The sequence below is a fragment of the Physeter macrocephalus genome, chromosome 12, assembly GCF_002837175.3.
Source record: "Physeter macrocephalus isolate SW-GA chromosome 12, ASM283717v5, whole genome shotgun sequence".
NCBI lineage: Eukaryota > Metazoa > Chordata > Mammalia > Artiodactyla > Physeteridae > Physeter > Physeter macrocephalus.
Genome location: NC_041225.1, coordinates 13340702 through 13363978, shown reverse-complemented (window position 1 = coordinate 13363978; position 23277 = coordinate 13340702). Strand labels below are relative to the sequence as shown.

General features: G+C 50.1%; 1 protein-coding gene across 2 annotated transcripts in view; it reads left to right on the top strand.

Annotated features, from left to right (window-relative positions):
- Positions 1-23277, top strand: part of FBLN7 (fibulin 7) — a 51123-nt gene that overhangs the window by 5156 nt on the left and 22690 nt on the right. For both annotated transcript variants that reach the window (XM_007109583.2, XM_007109584.1), the window contains exons 2-3: positions 17519-17678; positions 22322-22492. In XM_007109583.2, the coding sequence (XP_007109645.1) occupies positions 17519-17678; positions 22322-22492 (331 nt within the window). The remainder of the gene's footprint in view (positions 1-17518; positions 17679-22321; positions 22493-23277) is intronic.

Genomic DNA, 23277 nt, shown 5'->3' with positions numbered 1-23277 from the left:
TACTGTAATTTTATTTATTTATTTATTTATTTGGCTGCACTGGGTCTTCGTTGCACACGGGCTTTCTCTAGTTGTGGCGAGCGGGCGTCTACTCTTTGTTGACGTGCACGGGCTTCTCACTGCGGTGGCCTCTCGTTGCAGAGCACGAGCTCTAGGCGCACAGGCTTCAGTAGTTGTGGTGCATGGGCTCAGTAGTTGTGGTTTGCGGGCTCTAGAGCGCAGACTCAGCAGTTGTGGCACACGGGCTTAGTTGCTCCAGAGGCATGTGGGATCTTCCCAGACCAGGGATCGAACCCATGTCCCCTGCATTGGCAGGCGGATTCTTAACCACTGCACCACCAGGGAAGTCCCGTTACTGTAATTTTATATAAGACTTAAATTGGATAGATTTTAAGACTTTATTATTCTTTTTCAAAATTGTTTCAGTTATTATAGCTTTAATTTCCATTAAAATTTTAGAATCGGCTTGTCTCTATCCACAAAATTCCACTGGAATTTTGATTGGAACTACACTAAACCTACTGATCAATTAGGGGTGAATTGGCATCTTAACGATATTGAGTCTTCCAATCTGTGAAAACAATGTCTTTCCATGTATTTAGATCTTCCTTGATTTCCCTCATCAGCATTTTTTAGTTACCAACATAAACATGTTTTGTTAGATTTATATCTAAGTATTTCATTTTTGGAGCTATTTTAAGTGCTATTAGGTTTTAAATTTTTTCATTTCCAATGCTATATTCCTTGTATATGGAAATTCAGTGGGCTTTTCTGTGTTGACATGGTGTCCTGTGACTTTGTGGAACTCACTTATTAGTTATAGGGCATTTTTTTTTGGGAGATTCCCTCAGATTTTTTTTACATAAACAATCATGTTATCTGTGAATAGGGGCAATTTTATTTCTTCCTTTCTAATCCATGCGCTATTTATTTATTTATTTAGTCTTATCACACTTACTAAAACTTCCAGTACTGTGTTGAGTAAGAGAGTGGACATTCTTGCCTTGTTCTAGAACTTGGGAAGAATGCATTCAGTTTTTTAATATTAAGTGGGATGCTAGGCTGTGGCTTTTTGCAGATGCCATTTGTCAGGTTAAGGTTCTCTTCTAGCCATAGTTTGATAGAGTATTCATTCTGAATGGATGTTGAATTTTATCACATGCTTTTTCTGCTTCCATTGATATGATCCTGTGGTTTTTCTTCAGTCTGTCATTAAAGTGGATGACTTTGACTGAATTTTTTAATGTATTTTTAATTTTTTTAAATTGAAGTACAGTTGATTTACAGTGCTGTGCGATTGATTTTCTAATTTTGAAACCAGCCTTGCATTCCCAGGTAAACCCTAACTGATTATGGCATTGTATACATCGTCTATATTTCTGGATTCTACTTGCTAATGTTTTGTGAGAATTCTTGTATCTTGTTCATGAGGGATACTGGTGTATAGCAGGGGTCAGCAAACTATGGTCCATGAGCCACATCCAGTGCACTGCTGGTCAAATCTGTCCACACTGACTACTTACATGTCATCCATACCTGCTTTTTGCACTGCAACTGTGGAGGTGAGTAGTTGCAACAGAGACCCTATGAGCTGCAAAGATGAAAAATTTGACTCTCTGGCCCTCTTTCTACAGACACAGTTTGCTATCCCTCATCTATGGATTTCTTCTACTGTCTTTACCTGGTTTTTTTACCAGGGTAATGCTGGCTTCCTAAAATGAGTTGTGAGCTGTCCCCTTCTCTTCTGTTTTCTGGAAGAAACTGTGTAGAGGTGGTGTCAGTTCCTCTTATAATGTTTGGTAGAATTGACCAATGAAACCATGTGGGCTTGGAGATTTCTTTTCTGGAAGGTTTTTTTTTTTTTTACACATCTGGGAGAGACACATTTTTTTGGGGGGGGGTAGGAGTTTATTAATTAATTTATTTATTTTTGCTGTGTTGGGTCTTCGTTTCTGTGCGAGGGCTTTCTCTAGTTGTGGCAAGCGGGGGCCACTCTTCATCACGGTGCGTGGGCCTCTCACTGTCGCGGCCTCTCTTGTTGCGGAGCACAGGCTCCCCCAGACCAGGGCTCGAACCCGTGTCCCCTGCATTGGCAGGCAGATTCTCAACCACTGCGCCACCAGGGAAGCCCCTGGAAGGTTTTTAACTATGAATTCAATTTCTCTGACAGATACAGAACTACTGAGGGTAGCCTTTTTCCTTTGGGTGACTTTTGGTAGCTTGTGGCTTTCAAGAACTTGTTCCACAGTCCTCTGTTTTTAAATGCCCTGGAAATTACTCCCCATTTCTAAACAATTGATCTCCTGTAACGACAGATGAGTACTTTGTTCCATTGTTCGCTGCAGAGCCAAATAGTCTACTATGATTAATTTCCTTTCTTGTGTAACTTTTTGGTTTTCCTCAAGATTTTTCTCTTTTGCCGGGTTCGTCCTCTACATAAGCACAGTTGTTTCCAATAATCTCTTTCCTAGTCCATATTCTGTCGGGCTGCTTTCCCCCTGGATCGCAGATCTGCTGACCTTCTCTGGGCTCATGGCCCTGTGGCTACCCAGGGACTTTGGCCTGAGCTGGAGTTTATGTTTTCTAGATCATATGTCTTCCTCTTTCTTGGCTTATTCCCTTGTTTTTTTGAACACATTCTCAGGAAAATGATGTTTTAATCTGCGATCCTTAGGCCTTCCCAAATCCCTTTCCTATTGTAGATGTTACCATTTTTCTACCCTGAAACTTTAAAGCAGCCAACGGTAGCACCATTATCCCCACGCTGTAGATGGGGAGCCTGATATGCCTGAGGAAGTGGCAGCTGAATCGTCATATTGGGAGCAAACCCGGAGGAAGGAGTGAGAGGGGGGAAAACGCCCCCATCCAATGTCCCCCACTGACTGAGTCTGGAGGAAGGAGGTGGGGAGGGTTTGAGGCCTGTTCCCTGGTCTGAGAACAAATGAGATGAAGAAGGGTGGAAAAATGAAAACCCAAGTATGTTCCTTCCCGGTGTAGTATGGTCAGCTTATCAGTGTCAGTTCTACTGCCAGTTTCGATGGATTGGCTGGACTCCAGGTTGAGATGGATTGCTGTTTACTTCAGAACTCAGCACAAAAGGATACCATGCTTGATGAAAGGTAGCTGCCGTGCTCGCAGCACCAGGAGTATTTGCTACCCTGCAGCAGGGTTTTATACACCAGCGCCTGCATTTATAAGAATACATGGGGGTGAGCGGAAGCTACGGGGACATGTGAATCATCCCTTTTGAAAATGGGGCATTTCATAAAACAAATATTTGGTGACCGCCATGGCCCAGGCCGGGAACAAAACAGACAAGGACCCTGCATTTGGTTTTGAAAGGGCTGCTCTTGATCTGGAGTTGGCCGATCAGGGTGGCAGTCTGAGCTGGGCTCAGCTGGACTGTTCTGCTCACTGGCTCCAGGCTCTGCTCTTCGGGTCTGGGCTCCTCTTCATCTGTGGACGGCTGCCAGGTTAGCTGAGGCTGCTTGGTCCAGGGTGGCTCTGCTCCATGCAACCTCTCATCCTCCAGCAGGCTAGCCTGGGTTTTTCACATGGTAGAAAGTGGTCAAGGGCCAGGACTTAGCAGAATGCCCAGAGACGCTGTTCTAAAATGAAGCTGGGATTTTGGCTTCCTTCAAGTGTGGTGAGGCCAACAGATCAGGAGACGCTGCCGGAAAAGATAGTGTGTTACAGTTCTCTCGAGGAGGGAGCATGTCATACCAAGTTGGGCTACAGAGAGAACAGCAGGCAGAGAGAGAGGGAGGGAAACTTCTGGAAAGCCTTTACTGGGGGTTTTGGGGGAAGAAATGGGTGAGACAGGTTAAGGGGACTAACCGGGTTAAGATTGGCTAGTTGGAATAATTGTAGCAGGATGGTGGTATAGGGATGCCCCTAGCTGTCTGACGCCGAACCCCAGATTTGTTGGCGGGGACTGGGCGGGTGTTAGTGTCTCACAAGCTTCGGAGCCAGATAAGCAGGCAGATGGGCTCTGGTTCAGTTGGTTTGCTACCAAAGGTGTGCTGGGCATGGGTAGGGAGGGTGTTGTGTTGTTTGCTGCCTCTAGGAAATTGCAGGCCCTGCCACAGAGGGGCAATCTGTGCCAAGTCAGCGTGGCCCCAGATGTCAAAACATCACATACAGAAACTAGACAATGTGGTTAATCCAGAGCCAGCCTTGGAACTGGTATATCGCTTCCAGCGCATTCTGTTGGCCAAAGCAAGTCACAAGACCCGCCTATATCCGGAGATGGGAAAACAGACCTCCCTCTGGATAGGAAGACTGGCAGAGCCTCCTTGCAGATGGTGTGGGTGTGGGGAGGAAGAGATTGCCATTCTGCAAGCCTTCTTCAGTAGTGATCCAGGGCTTTACTCCCCCCAGAGACAGTGTTCAGATGAATGGGTGGGGTCAAGGTGAGGATGGGTGACCGGGAGGCTGTCCTGGCATCTTCCACTTTCTCCAGCAGCCTCCACCTTTCCCTGGCACCTGCAGGAGGGGGACTCTTTCCAAGTCCTGTCAAGGATGGCCCTGATTACAGAGAAGAGTGGAGACCCCTTTGCTCCGTGGGACAGTTTCTGGCCCCCGGGAGCATTGGGCAGCGAGTGCTGAGGGTGTGGACTGGATGTGAACAGCTGGGGAAGAAGGCAGTGCCCTGGGTTCTCGGGTTGGCCTGGAGTCTTTCAGGCAGGAACCGATGCCCTCCCAGGCCTGCTCCCCCTGGAGGATTCTGTTTGACACTGGACTTGATGCCACGCAGACCAAGCCAAATGCCTGTGGAGCTGCTCACCCCACCATTTGGGCACCGGCCCTCCCTCCACGCGCCCACCTCGACCTGCCTCCCAGCCAGCTGCCCCCGGAGGAGTGTCCATCACCTGACTGTTGACAGAGGCCCGACGGTGCCCCGGATCTATAGGGGCAATGGTGGGCTGCCATGCTTCTACCAACTTTCCCAAGGCTTTTGCAGCCCTGGGGCCCTGGGGACAATGGGGCAGACTCCCTGAGTGGGTAGAACTTTCTATGTCCTCTCAAACCCTCCACCTGAGTCTTCCCTGCTTCTCTGGAGTTGCCTGGAACCTAAAATAAGGATGTCACAGACATCTTCATTTAAGAAAACAATAGGCACCTACAATTTGACAGGACCCAAACCTACCCATTTCAGTAAGTAAATCTATATCTCGAGGAAGTAACCACTGATTTTCCCTGTATGCGGGAAAACATGTGGCAGTCTGGGCGCCAGGCTCTCCAGAGGGAAGCAGCTTAAATGGGAAGCAAAGCCCAGGGAGCTCATCTTGGGGCTGGGTTTCCAGGTAAGACTGAGACGTGACATCATTCTCATCAAAGACTGGAGGGGTGGGGGTCGGATGGCAACTCCAGGGACTCAGGAGACCCTAGGCTGCCCTCTGACCTCACTGTTGTCATCTGGTTGGCTCCTGACTCAGACTTTTCTCTTTATGCCGGGGATTAGGTTACCTCTAGACCCTCAACAGAAGTGGCGCACTGGCGGCTCAGGAGATGCCCTTCCCTCTCCTCCCCTAGGCTGGGCTTCCCGTCTCTGCAGGAGGGGTTGCGGTCTGCAGACAAAAAAAGACAAAAAGAAAAGCATCTTCCAGAGAAGCATCAGACGCCATCAGTCATTTACACTGTGCTGTGAAAAACATACAAACTTGTCAGTATCACCTCCCGGCGCCTTCTCTGATTGCACAATTAAAGATTTTACCTTCCCAGAAGGAATCTAACTAGTAAGATAATGTGCTCATTCTACAACTATGTCCTGAGAGCCTTTCCTGCCAGGTGATTTTCTGGGTCTGGCAAGGCAGCAGGGCCCGAGGCAGTGTAGCAAGTGGAGAAGACCCTGAGAGCCTGGTCTGTGTTCTGGCTCCCATGCTTCCCGGCTGAGTGACCTGGGGCAAGTTCCTGCCTCTTGTGAGTCAGCCTCCTCCTCTGAGATGCCTGTCTCATGGAGTCGTAGGAAGGAGAAAATGAGCGACATTCAAAGAACAGGTCCAAAATAAGGGCTCAGTACGTGTTAGGGGAGAGAACGATGAGGTGGACACAGACCCTGTTGTCACGTGGCTCACCAAGCAGGCAGAGAAAAACAAGACAAACCTGAAAGTATCCGGAGGCAGACCGTGGAAATGGGGTGTTGTGTTGGAGGGTGGCCAGGAGGGTGCTCTATACTCAGTAAGCAGGTAAGGGCTCTTTGAGAAGGGGGCTTCTAAATGAAAATGGAAAGACAGGAGCCTGGCTTTCAAGGACCAGGGGCAGAATCTGGGCAGAGGAAACAGCCAGTGCAAAGGCCCTGAGGTAGAAGTAAGCTTGCTGAGGTGTGTGGAGAAACACAGAGGAGGTCTGAATATTGGGACACAGAAGGTGCCTGATCTGGACACAGTTGGAGGTGGCAGGGCTTGATCACATACGGCTCTGTAAGCAGAATAATGCCCTCCGCCCAAAGATATCTATGTTCTTATCCCAGAAACCTGAGAATCTTACCCTGATTTTAGCCCAGTGAGTCCTGTGTCGGGGTTCTGACCTCTGTCTTTTGGGAAGCTTAGATTGCAGGAGGGCCCGGGAGGACGCAGGGGAAGCAGGTGGGACGCAGGTGCAGGTGCAGGACAGGGTAGTTTCCGTCGCACCGTTGCCCGCTCACGGAGAAACGCTTGGGATTTTTCGCTAGCAAAGGTAGGAAGATCTGAAAGTGCACCGCGTATGTCATTCAGCCTTGACAATCATCCAGGTGAGTTACTTTAAGAGTAAGGACTCCAAGGCTCCACCTCTCACGCATGGCCACGCCTACCGCACTCACCTCATCAGTCCCCTTCCTTCTGCCCACGCTGCCCGCCAGGACCAGGCCCCTCAGCGCCCTCCACCTCCTTGGCGTCCGCCCCAGGAGACCCGGTCAGATCCAGATGTCCGCTTTCACAAGTCGCAGAAATGTTGGATCATGTGTGAACGTGCACACACGTGGGCTGACGTTCCCTGAAGGGTCCGTGCGTGTGTGTTGGGGGGGACGGTGGGGGGACTGAGAGGGTCGGCTAGCAAACTGGGGCCTCTGAGCCCCTCGTCCTGGTTCCCTCAGGCTGAAGAGAGAAGAAGAATGTACTTTCCCAGTGGGTGGACTGGGCACAATGTGACTGGTAAGGTAGCCTCGCCATTGACCAACCGGATGCCCTGAACCTCAGTTTCTCTAGCTGTGAAATGGGGATAACCATGCCTGCCTAGGGGGGCTGCAGGGAGGACTAAATGAGATAATGATGGCTCCGTCTTTTATGTCAGTGCCTGGCACGAAGTAGGATGCTTAGTGAATATTTGTGGAATAATGAATAAACGAATGAATTGTGGAATCATTCTGTTGTACATGTGAAACTAACAGAATGTTGTATGTCAATTATACCGCAATAAAAAATGCAATATAAAAAAAGAAAAACAGGGCTTCCCTGGTGGCGCAGTGGTTGAGAGTCCGCCTGCCGATGCAGGGGACGTGGGCTTGTGCCCCGGTCCAGGAAGATCCCACGTGCCGCGGAGCGGCTGGGCCCGTGAGCCATGGCCGCTGGGCCTGCGCGTCTGGAGCCTGTGCTCCGCAACGGGAGAGGCCACAACAGTGAGAGGCCCGCGTACTGCAAAAAAAAAGAAAAACAAAAAATGAGTAAGTGAGGAGAAGATGCGATATACTAAGTTTCTTTTTCCTCTTCTTTTCCCCTTTTTTTCTCAACTTCCTCTCTCCTTCTCTACTCATATTGGGTCAAGTCCCAAAAGGAAGTAAGCAAAACATGCCCCATTTCTGCAGCCAGGAGGTCCTCAAGTTATGGAGAGAGGTGAGGGGAAGGCCCAGTACCAGGGGGCTCCACAGGGGACTGTGGCTGGTTTTGTGTGTGTGTGTGTGTGTGTGTGTGTGTGTGTGTGTGTGTGTATGTGTGTATGTGTATATGTGTATGTGGTATATATATATGTATTGTGTATGTGTGTATGTGTGTATGTGTGTGTGGTGTATATGTATGTGTGTATATGTGTATATGTGTGTGTATATGTGTATGTATATGTGTGTATGTGGTATATGTGTATTGTGTATGTGTGTATATGTGTATGTGGTATGTGTGTGTATGTGTGTGGTGTATATGTATGTGTATATATGTGTATGTGTGTGTATATGTGTGTATGTGTGTGTTTGTGTGTGGTGTATATGTGTGTGTGTATGTGTATGTATATGTGTGTATGTGGTATGTGTATATGTGTATTGTGTATGCGTGTATATGTGTATGTGGTATGTGTGTGTATGTGTGTGTGGTGTATATGTATGTGTATATATGTGTATGTGTGTGTGTGTATGTGTATATATGTGTATGTGATATGTGTATTGTGTGTGTGTGTGTGTGTGAACGGAGCTCCCCACTGGGCTGGGCGTTAGGGGAGATATTTGCTGGAGGTAAAGTGATGCAGTTAAAGGCACAACCAAGTCTGCAGGTGAATGTGGCCCCTGGAAGCTTGTCTGGGCGGCAAGCAGGTGAAAGAATATGGTGGATTTGGGGAGTGAGATGAGGAGGACTGCCCTGGGCTCACACTTACATCTTCCTTCGCTCCTCATCCACCTGTTTTGTTGGTTCGCTCAAATGAGCATCTCGTGTGCACTCAGGTCCTGTCCTCAGTGGTGAGGATTCCAAGTTGTCTGTAACTTGTTCTCTGCCCTCAGGCATGCAAAGGGGCCAGGAGAGGGGTGACCCGAGTTGGCTGTCAAGGGGGTGCCAGGAAAGGAGAGGAGTCGGGAGATGGACAGAGGAGGGCTCCTGGGGGGTCTCCATGGACCCCTCTCTGAAGTTTCACATCAGGGTCTGGAGGAGGCGTGCTGGGATTTCAATCCTGGATGCGTCACCATGGCCAAGTGACTACTTGGCTTCCTTGCCTGTAAAGTGGGTGTAATAATGGTGCCCATATCCCGGGGCTGCCGTGAGCATCTAACGAGTTCGCTTGTGTGCGGTGTGGTGGCAGTGCTGCCTCTTGGCTCCCACTGTTGTCATCGCTCCCGTGGCCATTTCAAAAAGTAGACAAGAACTGGGTTGGGGCGAAAATATAGAACTTTGGGCCTCCGGCATCGTAAGAACCCCAAATGCCCTGAGTACACAGAGGGAGACTCTGCTGGAGGATTGTGACAGCTAATTTTATTTGTCCGCTTGGCTAGACCAGATATTTAGTGAAACACCAGTCTCGATGTTGCTGTGAAGGTTTTTTTTTTTTTTTGGCCACACGTTGCGGCATGCAGGATCTTAGTTCCCTGACCAGGGATCGAACCTGCGCCCCCTGCAGTGGAAGCGTGGTGTCTTAGCCACTGGACTGCCAGGGAAGTCTCTGTGAAGGTATTTTTTTAGACTTGATGAGCATTAAATGGTAGCCTTTGAGTAAAGCAGGTTGCCGTCCATAATGTGGGAGGGCTTCATCCCCAAGACTGAGGTCCCCAGAGGAGGGCTTTATGACTCCAGACAGCCTTTGGAGCTGCGATACCAACCCTTCCCTGGGTCTCCACACTTTGCATGAGCCAATTCCTTAAAATAAATCTCTCTCCTTCTCTCTCTCTCTCTACAGGGTGTGTACAGATACAATTGGTTCTTCTTGGTTCTGTTTCTCTGGAGAACCCTAAGACAAGGCCTTGGGCACCTCTCCAAGCAAAATTCCCTCACTTCCCCCAGAAGTGTCCTTCCTTTACTCTTCTGTGTGGGTGCTGGGTCAAGGTCACTGGGATGAGAGAAGCTGAGGAGTTATAACCCGCTTCTGATTTGGTCTAAAATTAAAAAAAACAAAACAAAACAAAAAAACTTTTGGAGAAAAAAAATCATGTGCAAATTCTACATGACTCAGATGCAGAGGGCCTCGAGCCTTGGCTAGCAGGCACACACTTGGCAAGTGTGCTCCGTCCTTTCATAGATCTGAAGGCATCAAAACATCTGTGTTCCCATTAACAACATGCTGACATGACACATAACTGTGGCTTAGAAGAAACCAGTGTGCGATGGCCCCTCCAAGGTCCAAGGGGTCATCCGTGGCTGCCTGGAGGGGTCTGGGGCTCCATTAGCCTTGAGGTGGCTCTCAGAAATAGGCACTGTGCCAAGGCTGTCGCCGTCAGGATGACCGTGGAGCCAGGTCACGTGAGAATGGAGCCTCAAGGACCCCCCATGCTTGTGTCCCCCCATGCCTGGGCCCTTCAGGGCTTTGAGAGCTGGGCTTCATTTGTAAACTGAGCCCACACAGCAAGCAGGCCTGGACGGGGTGGGAAGGTCCGCCTACCGAGTTCTGGCATAGGGAATGGGGTGAGCTGGGGGACACACATCGTCTTTGTCTGAGTCCACCCTTGGGCCAGCAGGTGGGGTCTCGGGAGCTGGTCAGCCTCCCAGGAAGAGGGGTGTTGTCAGCCCTGAGGCGTCTCCATTAGATCCATGTGAAAGGGTGGGTTGGAGAGAAGATGGACAAGACTTTCCCTGGCGGTGCGGTGGGGTGGATGGAGGGTAGCTCTGTGACCTACTTGCTCCCAGGAGCCTGACCTCCATCCCAGCTCAGGAAGAGCTGGCTGGGGTGACTGCTGTCGCTACTTTTCTCTCTGCTTTTGCCCTTCTCTGCAAACACTGCCCTTGGTGTTGGGTTCAGGGAAGCACCCAGCCCTGTGAGGCAGAGTTTGATACCAGAAGCGGTAAATCTTGATCTTTTTCCTACTCAAGGATGGAAGAGTTTCACTGCATGTCTTTTCTTGGTTCCATTACAAATACATGATTAACTCTAAGAAATGGAAACGAATTTTCATTATTTATTGTCAATGGCATAAGCCAGGCTTGGAGCCAGGTATTGAAAGGATGCAAATTTAGACCATTTGAGGGTCTCTTCTTTGAGAAAAATATTAAAAATGAGAGTCCTGGAAGGGACTTCCATGGGGGCACAGTGGTTAAGAATCTGCCTGCCAATGCAGGGGACACAGGTTTGAGCCCTGGTCCAGGAGGATCCCACGTGCTGCGGAGCAACGAAGCCCGTGCGCCACAACTACTGAGCCTGCGCTCTAGAGCCCACGAGCCACAACTACTGAGCCCTCATGCCACAACTACTGAGCCCTCGTGCCACAACTACTGAACCCTCGTGCCACAACTACTGAAGCCCGTGTGCCACAACTACTGAAGCCCACACGCCTAAAGCCCATGCTCCACAACAAGAGAAGCCACCGCAATGAGAAGCCCACACACCGCAAGGAAGAGTAGCCCCCGCTGACTGCAACTAGAGAAAGCCCGTGCGTGGCAACAAAGACCCAATGCAGCCAAAAATAAATAAATTAATTAATTTTAAAAAGAGACCTGGAAGAGACCTTGGCAGGTGGGGGCCCTGGTTTGGCAGCTTCCTCTGAGATACGCCTTCCTTCCCCCTGGTATGGAGCCCTCCTCTTCCCAGCCCTTCCCCCCACCTCCCCCCCACACCCCCCTGCCTGGATTTGACCTTTGCCCAGTCACAGGCTTTGTGAGCCTTCCTGCCCAAGTGGGCGGTTGCTTTTTACAGTTGGGGTCTGGGACCCCGAGATGGGAAGCCAGCTTTCACTGTGGCAGGGCCAGGCTGAAATTCAGATGGGTGACACCTGAGGGTCCAGCCTGTTTCCTTTCCCCCAGCCTCTGAGACCCTCGCAGCCCCTCAAAGCCCCCTTGGGCCGACATCATTGACGAGCTATGTTTATAAAGAAGGAAATGATCCATTCCCATGTGTGGCTTCTCTTGGCCCAGAGAAGATGGTGGGTGTGGGAGGGGAAATGGGCAGACAAATGGAGGGGGGGCAAGGAGACCCCCTTCTTGGACAGAAAAGAACACAGAGGAACAGAAGTGAAATTGAGGCTAAGGGTCCAACTTTTGCTCTGCTCGTTGACATGGAAATGATGCCACAACCCAGAGTGGAGAGTAAAGAGCTAATGTAGGACCTGTGTCCCTTGGTCCAGCACCTGCAAGGTGATGCTTGTGTGTGTGTGTGTGTGTGTGTGTGTGTGAATGTGTATCTAATCCAAAAGTTAAAACCTCACAAAAAATTAACAGTGGTTGTCTTTGGTCATGGGACTTGTCCTTTGTTCTGATGTGTTTTTCTGCGTTTTGAATGGTTTTCCAGGAAGCATGCTTTATTTTTATGATCAAGCAAAACGATAAAGCTTTCTCAGTTTGAAAAGGGGAAACGCTTAAGTTCTCAGTCCCCCTCCTATGACGTGATTTGTCCCCATGATAACCCCCTAGTGTCCCCAAGGTGCAGACCTCTTGAGGATTTGACTTGGTGCGAAGCTTTCTAGCCTGTCATCCACCTCTGCAGATAAACTCAGTTATGCCTCTGAGGCATATGCTGAGGTCCACTGCAGGTGATGGATTCTGAGCATGGCTCCTGTGGACTCCATTTCCAGCACTTTGGGATCAAGGGGCTGCCCTGTTAGTAGCAGCTGTTGCACAGACCCCTCAAACCTCATGTCGAGAGGCAGTCATTCTTTCCACTGCCCTGGCACCCTGGGTCTGCCCCTGCCATGCTGGCTTGCCAAGAAGACAAGGATCTTCCTTTTTTTTTTTTTTCCTTGCAAACTTTGTCTCCCCCCACACTGAGTTTTATTGAGATATAATTGTATAATATAATATAAATGTGTAATAGCCTTGTATTAGTCCAAGGTATACAACATAGTGATTTGCTCTATGTATATATTGTGAAATGATCACCACAGTAAGTCTAGTTAACATCCATCACCTCACACAGTTGCAGTTTTTTTCTCATGATGAGAACTTTTAAAATCTACTCTCTTAGCAACTCTTACATATGCAATATATTGTTGTTAACTATAGTCGCCATGCTGTACATTACATGCCCAGAACTTATTTATCCTATAACCAAAAGTTTTTTGTTTTTTTAATAAATTTTATTTATTTATTTATTTATTTATTTTTGGCTGTGTTGGGTCTTCATTGCTGTTCATGGGCTTTCTCTAGTTGTGGCCAGCGGGAGCTACTCTTCATTGCGGTGCGCGGGCTTCTCATTGCGGTGGCTTCTCTTTGTTGTGGAGCACAGGCTCTAGGAGCGCGGGCTTCAGTAGTTGTGGCACGCGGGCTCAGTAGTTGTGGCTTGCTGGCTCTAGAGCGCAGGCTCAGTAGTTGTGGCACAAGGGCTTAGTTGCTCCGCGGCATGTGGGATCTTCCCGGACCAGGGCTCGAACCCGTGTCCCCTGCATTGGCGGACTCTTAACCACTGCACCACCAGGGAAGCCCCTAACCAAAAGTTTTGACCTTTTGACCCCCTTCACCCACTTCTCTAACCCCCCCCACCCCCTGCCTCTGGCAACCGCCAATCTGTTCTCTATGTGTTGGGGTTTTTTCAGATTCCATATATAACTGAGATCATACAGTACTCATCTTTCTCTGTCTGACTTATTTCACTTAGCATGATGTCCTCAAGGTCCATCCCATTGTCACGAATGGCAGGATTTAATTCTTTTTTATGGCTTTTCCTACATTTTCTTTTTGCATTCATCCATCAGTGGACATTTAGGTGGTTTCCATGTCTTAGCTATTGAAAATAACGCTGCAGTGAGCATGGGGGTGCATATATCTTTTCGAGATATGATTTTGTTTCCTTTGGAATTGCTAGACCATATGGGAGTTCTATTTTTAATTTTTTGAGTAAACTCCAATCTGTTTTCCATAGTGTCTGCACCAATTTACATTCCTACCAACAGGGCACGAGGGTTCCCTTTTCTCCACATCTTCACCAACACTTGTTATTTCTTGTCTTTTCTATAATAGCCATTCTAACAGGTGTGAGATGATACCTGTTGTTGTTTTGATATGCAGTTTTCTGATGATTAGTGATGTTGAGCATCTTTTCATGTACCTGTTGGCCATCTTTGGAATATCTTCTTTCGAGAAATGTCTGTTCAGATCCTCTGCCCATTTTTAAATCAGATTTTTGTTTGTTTGTTTGTTTCTTATTTTTTGTTATCGAGTTGTATGAGTTCTTTGCATATTTTAAAATATTAACCCCTTATCAGATGTTTTGCAGATGACTTGCAGATATTTTCTCCCATTCTGTAGGTTGCCTTTTCATTTTGCTGATGGTTTCCTTCGCTATATAGAAGCTTTTCAGTTTGATTTAGTTTCACTTGTTTATTTTCTCTTTTGTTGCCTTTGCTCTTGGTGTCAAATCCAAAAACTCATTGCCAAGTCTGAAGTCAAAGATCTTACTGCCTATGTTTTCTTCTAGGAGTTTTATGGTTTCAGGTCTTATGTTCAAGTCTTCCATCTAATTTGAGTGGATTTTTGTATGATGTTGAGAGAGAGGTCTAGTTTCATTCTTTTGCCTGTTACTGTCCAGTTTTTCCCAGCACCATTTATTGAAGGGACTGTCCTTTTGCCATTGTATATTGTTGGCTCCTTGGTCATAAATTAATTGAGCATATGTGCATGGGTTTATTTCTGGGCTCACAAGGATTTTCTAACACTTTGTTCTGTTAGAATCACTCCAGTGAGGTCAGAGGCAAGGAAGGAGATTTCCTGACTTTCCCTCAGCAAGTCCGCCCACCACCCTCCCCCCTCCTTCCCCGCCTGGAGGTGGCCCTCGTGTGCTTGACCTGGAAGGTTTTTCCACTGTGATTGGAGAGATGAGCACATCTCACCTGTAACGAGCCCCTTGAGGAAAAGCCACGGGTGCCTGCCATCCACGGTGCAGGGGTAAGGAGGGCTCGGCGGCAGTGCCACCACAAGCAGAAGACAGTTTGCCCGGACCCAGGAGCCCTGGGGTTCGACTCACTTGACAGCCCAGAGGCCCCGTTCGCTCCACTCCTGATGCCCTTCTTTCTGTACTGACTGGAACCCCATGTCCCCAACCCCAGGTTCCCGGCAGAGGCCTTGGCGTTGATCTCTTGTCCCCTACTTCAAAACTTAGCCCTCCCCTGTCCCCTGGGACAGCCCTCTCCCAGCTCTCACGCCCTGGAGGCAACTGCTGGCCTGGTCCAGTGTGTGAGACTGTCTCCTCCACCCCTCCCCACTTCCTGTCCTCACTGCCCCTTGCCCCCCAACCTGAAGCCTGGACGGGACTTAGAAACCCACTCCTGTGGGATATTTGGCTTGGGTCACAGAGTTATCAGTCCCTAGTGCGGATTAATCAATAAGACCATTCACCACACAGGGGCATTTGTGAAATGCCCTAGGGCATAAGGCAGCCACTGGGGCAAGGACTGCTTGGCGGGGGCACTGGAGCGGTAGTCAGCAGGCCCCCAGCCTGGCTCTACCGCTCATGAGCCCCATGGTTTGGGACAAGTCACCTGACTCTCAGCCTCTGTATCTTGACAGTGAAATAGAGACAATCCCAGGCCTTCTTCACCCAGGGTTGCTGCGAGCCAGTAGTCCTCTTAGAAGTAGGAAGTAGCTTTGCAAACTCAGAAATGTGAATCACACATGAGCCACAGAAGCCGTCTCTGAAAGCGGCTCTTTTTTTTTTTAAGGGAAGGGAGGGGAGTTCCCTGGCGGTCCAGTGGTTAAGACTTCACCTTCCAATGCAGGGGGTGCGGATTCAATTCCTGGTCGGGGAGGTAAGATCCCACATGCCTCGCGGCCAAAAAACCAAAACATAAAACAGAAGCAGTATTGTAACAAATTCAATAAAGACTGGAAAAATGGTGCGCGTCAAAAAAAAAAAAAAAGGAATCTTTAAAAAAGAATTAAATAAATAAAGGGAAGGGAGATGGGTGTGGGAAATCAGGACTGGGTGGATGGCTGTGCTGTGCTGGGCAGGTAGGAGACTGCAGGAGGTCGCTGCCCAGGTGCCCAGAACCTGTGTGGGAAGGACCACAACAAGGGAAGGAGAAGGAAAACAAACAGAACTTCCCTTCCCAGAAATTGCGTTTGGGGCCAGGTGCAGTCAGGCCCTGGTTAGGGTGGAGGCCAAGGAGCCCCCATGGATTAACGAGCTCCAGGGGCAACTGGGGATTCAGCTTTGTCAAAAGCATCCATTGAACCAGGCCAGTGAGTCATCTGTTTGGTGAAATCTCCAAGGTGCAGCGGCCTGGCAGCCTCCTTGGGAGAGAGGCTGCAGCTCTGTTTCCACCGCGGTGGCAGGGCTCCATTGGCGAAGCTGGAAGCCACCCAGGCTGCAGAGGCCACATGCCTGCCTGCCGCCTGCTGACTTTTAGACATTTTTTTCTAATTATAAAACTAATAATCGTTGTAGAAAAAAATAAGTATAAAAAATAAAATAAAAAGTGATCCACAAGCCTGTCCCTAGAGAAAACCATCATTCTGCTGTCCTTTGTTCCGTGCAGGTCATGTGAGTCAGGTTGGACCAGGCTCTGCTGAGGTAACACACAACGCCCATGTGAGCCACGCCCGTGGTCCTACGTATTCACCTCTGTATTCACCTCTCCTTTCCTCCTGTTCCTTTCCTGGCTCTTAAAGGCAATTAGGATCAGAAACCTTCAGATTTTTATCACTAAGCATGATGCTGGGTATTGCTTTAAGTTAGTCTTTATCGGAATAAACACAAGCCTCCTTTTTCTATTTTTTAAGGTTTTTAAAAATTGTCAGAACTCGGTGTTGACTTCTAGTGAGTGCTTCTTTAACTCTATTGAGTTTTTTCTTATTTGCCCTGTTAGAGTTTTGAAAGTATAAGAACCACTGGCGGGGGGCTTCCCTGGTGGTGCAGTGGTTAAGAATCCTCCTGCCAATGCAGGGGACACAGGTTCGAGCCCTGGTCCGGGAAGATGCCACATGCCGCAGAGCAACTAAGCCCGTGAGCCACAACTACTGAGCCTGCGCTCTAGAGCCCGTGAGCCACAACTGCTGAGCCTGTGTGCCACAACTATTGAAGCCCACGTGCCTAGAGCCCGTGCTCCGCAACAAGAGAAGCCACTGCAATGAGAAGCCTGCGCACCGCAGTGAAGAGTAGCCCCCGCTCGCCGCAACTAGAGAAAGCCCACGCGCAGCAACGAAGACCCAACACAGCCAAAAATAAAATAATAAATAAATAAATAAATTTATTTTAAAAAAAAAAGAACCATTGGGGATCCCTGTTTTACCCGTTTTATATGTTTTATCATCCATCTGCTGTTAAAAGTACCCAAGGGAGAAAAAAAGAAAAGGTTCCCTGAGGCCCAGATTTCAGAGCATTAACTTAGAGTGAAGAATTGTGGGGCGGCGGGCGGGGGCTGGGGCTTCTTCGGGGTAAGACCGCTGATAGAAGGCACATTGCGTTCAGGTAACTGTTCCACCACCCAATCGCTTAGAGTCATCGCTTCTGCCCTGCGCTCTGAAAATGGGACTTTTGTTTTCGCTGAGGGGTCAACTGGGCCTCCGTTAACGTGCACTTGAGGCCGCCTTTTGGTGACCTAACCCGACAGATGTCGGGACGCCTGATGGGGCCACTTTTACCTTGTGCTCAGTGATTATCCAGGGTATTTGGGCCCAAGGGCCGGGTGACTTCTGGAAGCCCACGGAAGGAGGATGGGACTGAACCAGCCCCCATACTGCTGGTGGTGGTGATTTTTTTCTCTCCCCAGAACTGTCTCAACAAGCAGCAGCTCCTCTCGGCCATCCGCCAGCTGCAGCAGCTGCTAAAGGGCCAGGAGACACGCTTCGCCGAGGGCGTCCGTCACATGAAGAGCCGGCTGGTGGCGCTGCAGAGCTCTGTGAGCAGAGCGGGCCCGGACACGCCCCCAGGTGGGTCCCCAAGTCACCACCCTGGGCCCCGGGGTCCTCTCCCCGCCCGGATCTCCCTTGCCTGGCCAGGGTTCGCAGTGGATTGAGTCACGGGCCTTCCCCTGCCTCCCCTTCTGTCTGGGGCTGGACGGTAGGAGTGTGTGAAGAAGGCATCTGTCAGCCGTCTCCCCGCCTCATCTGAGTGGCACCCGTTTCCTCTTAGACCTTTTCATTCCAGGCTCAGCAACCCTCACGTCTGCATAGCGTCTCCAGAGAATTGTCGAAAGGCACCACTTTCAGAGCATCAGCTGCTCTCCCTTCCCTGTCCCTATCCAGGTGGATCCTAGGTAGTTCCTTTTTTTTTTTTTTTTTTTTTTAATTTAATAGACTATTTTTTTGAGCAGTTGTCAGTTCACGGCAACACTGAATGCAGAGCACAGAGAGGTCCCCCATACACCCTCCCGAACACACACGGCCTTCCCACCATCAGCATCCCGCACTCGTGTGACCCGCGGGTACAGCCTATGAACCAACATTGGCTTCCGTTTTCCAGGCGTGAAAACTAGTCCTCCGTCCTCCCTGAGTCCCCCGTTAGTGCGGTGGGGTGGGATGGAGGGGCTGCTGAGGGCAAGTCCCGTTTGTCTGGTGAGGTTACTGGGGGCCCCCCAGACCCCTTCCCCTGGCGGGTAGGACACTGGGCCTTTTCCTGGTTGCCCCAGTGACAAGCTTCCATGCTGTCAAGGCCCGGGGGTGGGTGGCTGGATTTCCTCTGGCCTCTCCCCAGGATGATTGATGGGGGTCAGGGAGAAGGTCGTGTGTTTGTTCTGAGTCGTGAACCTACGGAATATCTGACATCGTTTACTCACGTAAGACACATTTCTCAAGGGCCTTCTTTGTGGTGTGAGATGAAGTTTCCTGAGTTGGATTTCCTACCTTTTCAGAGACTGTGGTAGCAAATCCAGAGTCTCCACAGCCCTGAGTCGACTCCTGTTTTCCTTGGCTCGTCGGGTGCAGAACTAGACCTGCCGGCCAAACCCCTCACACTTTCCAAGGCGCCAAGAGGCCCCAGCCTTTGGTGGGGCTCATCACAGCCGGACTCCGAGAGGCAGGCAGGGCATCCTTCTCTTCTGCTGCAGATGGGGAAACTGAGGCCAAGAGAACTGAGTTAGCAGTAGTGGGTCCCAGCTCTGGTGATTTTGTTTTCTGCTAGAGGTTCACCCACACAGATCCTTTCTGTTTTCCTGGGATCAGAGCTCCTGCCGTTTCTGGGAGTTTCCAAGAAGAACCTGCAGGAGATTATTTCTACAACTGCTCTGTCCACGTTAGAGGTCCCTGTCCACGAGTATATACAGAAAGGTAGCTATGGTTAAATTACTAATCCTCTTGTCACCAGGTTCAAGGTCTTTCTCCTCTGAACAAGAGGAGATTTTTCAAAGTGGCCAATTCTCTTTTTAAAGAGTTGCTGTCATGCGTTCTGTCTCTCTTGTGTGTTGGGCATGGGGCTGGCAGCTGTCAGGATTGCCTGCAGGGGCGGGGGGCGCCACACAGGTGACGGAGGAAGCCAGAAGCTTGCTCCAGATCAAACTGCATGTAGTGGGAAAATTATCTTTTCCTTTATTTTAGAAGGGCATGTGCAGGCAGTCAGGAAGAATAATTTCTGGTCCTGGAAAATTCTTGGCCTTCCTCTTTCTGGCTTGTGTTCTAAGTATTTCCCTCCTGTTTTCCTAGGAACATGACAATCCATCAGCTTTAGGGCTTATCTCGGCCCCTCATTCCAATCATGTTCCCAAATCACCAGTAATTTAACCATAGCTACCTTTCTAACCATAGCTACCTTCACTGCCAAGCTCATTCTTACATGTTATCCTCCTTCGGGAAGGTGTAGGCGGCTTCCCTGTGGCCCTGTAGACTCACCAAGACACGATCATGATGAAATGAGCCAGCCAAGGGGCACGTCTTTCCACCCAACAGAAACCTTCGGCTCCCATTTGGGAAGTACTTGCTATTATTTTATTTTTTTTAAGATTTTTTGATGTGGACCATTTTTCAAGTCTTTATTGAATTTGTTACAATACTGCTTCTGTTTTATGTTTTGGTTTTTTTGGCCACGAGGCACGTGGGATCTTAGCTCCCCGACCAGGGATCAAACCCGCACGCCCTGCATTGGAAGGTGAAGTCTTAACCACTGGACTGCCAGGGAAGTCCCTGCAAATTGATTTTTAATTAATATGTATCCATTCATTAAGTCTACTGACATTTATGGAGCCGTGTGGAGATATTGACTCCATCCAGTCTGGTACCATTTACCTGTGAGTTGCTCCAGCAGGTAGGTTTTCTTTTTTGAGGGTTTTAAAGATTTCTCTTCCCCAAAGAGACCCTACGCCTTTCCCCCAAAGCATTTTGAACCCTTTTCAGCACAGTGCAGTAGTAGATTTTTCAGAGAGAAATATAAAGTCGTGTATTTACAGGGACCGAGACAGCAAGCTGGGAGCGCCCAAGCATCGGGTTGTGGGCTCATCCTGGCTTCCTGCTCACGAGGTCATTACCACGGGTACCCACTTGGAGGTTCATAAAGGAAGGTGACACAGCATGGTCAGGTGTTCCCCAGTAACCAAAGGGCACCGAGAGTCCTCGGGGGGTGGGCCAGCTCCTGCCCTTCTCCCAGGACACAGGTGGGATTTGGGGCAGAGCCGCAGGTGGCTGCCCAGTGCCCCCAGAGTGACGTGTGGGCAGATGCTCCCCTCGAGGGGGATGCTGAGCAATTCTCCATCACGCACCACAACCTACACAGCTGAAGCAATAGCTTCCTTTTCATCTGTCTAAAACCCTGAAAATATTTTTACAAATGACACTTGGAACCTACTTTAAAACGTGTTAGAAGTGGCTCTGCATTTCCAGCTCAGCTAAATCCAAACCCAACCTGTCACAAGTCGGGACACTCTCCCCTTAGACAAGCGTGGACCACGCCTGGCACTCTGCTGCAGGTGGAGGAGGAACGGGGAGCGTCTCCCCTCTCTCTCCAGCCCACGGTGGTCCTTCAGGAAATCTGGTTGCTTCTGCCTTCACAGCACAGCCAGGGTTGAAGCCATCGCTCCTGGCTCCTTGCTCCCGCCCTGGGCTGAGCCCCCTTCATCCTGCCCCTGGCTTCTACCTCCCTCTCTGTCCTCTCTCGCGCTGGACATTGCACTCAAGCTGAAGCCAGACTGATGCTGTTCGCGTACAGGTCGGTCACTTCCTGCCTCTCCTCAGACCCTCCAGCGGCCCCATCTCATGCCAAGAGCCAGTGACGTGGCCTTCTCTTTCCTCTTCTGTGCCATGTGACACTGCTCTGTGTCGCTCCCTGACGCCTTTCCGGCTTCATCCCCAACTACTGTCCGGCTCATCCTCTCCACTGCAGCCACGGTGGTCTCCTGGACATTCCTCAGACCTGCCAGGCACACACCCACCTCAGGGCCTTTGCACCGACTTGATCCGTCTGTCGTCCGCAGATATCTGCATGGTCATGCCTTCACCTCATTCAACTTTTTGTCCCAGGGAGACCTCCCCGGCCACCATACCCAAATTGAGCCCTCCTCTGGCATCCCCAGCACTATTCCCTACTTTATTTTCTACATGACACTTGTCACCTCTTGTCACTCCTTGCTATTTTGCTTGTGGATCTTGCTTATCACGTGTCTCCCCTGCTAGAAGGGCGCTTCCCGAGAGCTGGGTTTCATCTGTTTTGTTCACTAAGTGTCAAACTCCTCATATGGTGCCTGGCAGATGGTAAGAACCCAGTAAACAATTTTTCACTCATTCATTTGGTCAAGAATTATTTACTGGGCACTCATTATGTGCCAGACACTGGGCTGGTGCCGGGATACAGCAGGGAAAGGAGGCTGGGCAAGGTCCCTGCCCTCTGGAGCTGCATTCTGAGGGAGAAACTGACAACAAACGTGGAAACCAACGCGTCAATAAGATAACGCCAACAGTTACACATGCTAGAAGAAAGCAAAGTGAGCTCACAGGGGAGGTTTTAGCAGACCATGGTGGTTAGAGAACACTCTGGGAGGTGGAGGGCATTCGGGTCAAGACTTGGAGAGTGAGAAGCAGCCAGAGATGGGCAGTTCTGGGGAAAGAACATTCCAGGCAGAGAGAAGGGCAAAAGCCAAGGCCTGGAGGTGGGCTGAGCCCAGCCTGTTCAGGAGAACCAAGGAAAGCCCGGGGACGGCTGGGGCTCTGAGACAGCAGAGCGAGAGGGTGGGCCCTGTGGGGGGGTTCCAGCTCCCACCCTCCCAGGCTGCCAGGCCCTGCCCACGACCCTGGGAGTCTGTCTCTGAGCTGCGGTCTCCTCATCTGTCACCAAGCAGGCATGCATTACCTCTGCCCAAGAGTGCTTTGAGGGTTCGGTGACACGTGGTATGTAAAATGCAGCCCAGGGAATTCCCTGGCAGTTCCCTGGTTAGGACTCTGTGCTTCCACTGCTGAGGGCCCGGGTTCGATCCCTGCTTGGGGAACTAAGATCCCGCAAGCCGCGCGGTGCAGCCAAAAAATAAGAAAAAATAAAATGTGCAGCCCAGTGCACAGCCCGGAGCAGGCACTCAACCTCAGGGCACTGGGGGTGAGAAGCCTTGTTATCCAGAGTGATGTCTAAACGGCTGTGGGCCTTCGTCTTTTCCTTACAGTTTCCTGCCCTGCTCTGAGCACCCCTCCGGATGGCAGAAAGTTTGGGAGCAAGTACTTAGTGGATCACGAAGTCCATTTTACCTGCAACGCTGGCTTCCGGCTGGTTGGGCCCAGCAGCGTGGTGTGTCTTCCCAACGGCACCTGGACGGGAGAGCAGCCCCGCTGTAGAGGTACGGTCCTTCCTTCCCAGGGGCCTGCCAGATGGGAAGGGTCATTCCGGGGGACACTTTTCTGCCTGATTCCTCAACTGCAGAACAGCCTGATGACCACAGCCTGGCTTGGGCTGGCATCTATCTACATAAGCCCTCGCCAGACCCTCCCAACGATTTAGTCTTCTTGTTTTGCGTGTGGGGAAATTGAGGCACAGAGAGGTGAAGGAACTTGCCCAAGGCCACACAGCTGGGGGACAGGCTGAACTGGTTCATACCATACACTCTGACCCCAGAGTTGGGGCAAGAAGTCTTCTGTGGGTTAGGGGAGGGGCAAGAAGAGGTACTGCAGGGAAATGTTCCGCCTTTGGGCTGCTTTGTTCTGGGGCTGTGGTTTACTGGCGAGCCTCTTGGTGATCTATAGGGTTGAGGAAATTTCTCAGGTGTCCTTTGTGACTGCTTTGGGACTTGGTGTAGACAGGCTCCAGGAGAGACCATTGGGATGAGATGGAGGCATGAAAAGGCTTCTTTTCTCTGTGCTAAGCTTGAAAACAGTACTTTCTTGGCACGCATAATTTGTTGGCTTTTTAAAAGTATATGGTCAAGGGCTTCCCTGGTGGCGCAGTGGTTGGGAGTCCGCCTGCCGATGCAGGGGACGCGGGTTCGTGCCCCGGTCCGGGAAGATCCCACGTGCCGCGGAGCGGCTGGGCCCGGGAGCCATGGCCGCCGGGCCTGCGCGGCCGGAGCCTGTGCTCCGTGGCGGGAGGGGCCCCAGCAGTGAGAGGCCCGCGTACGGCAAAAAAAAA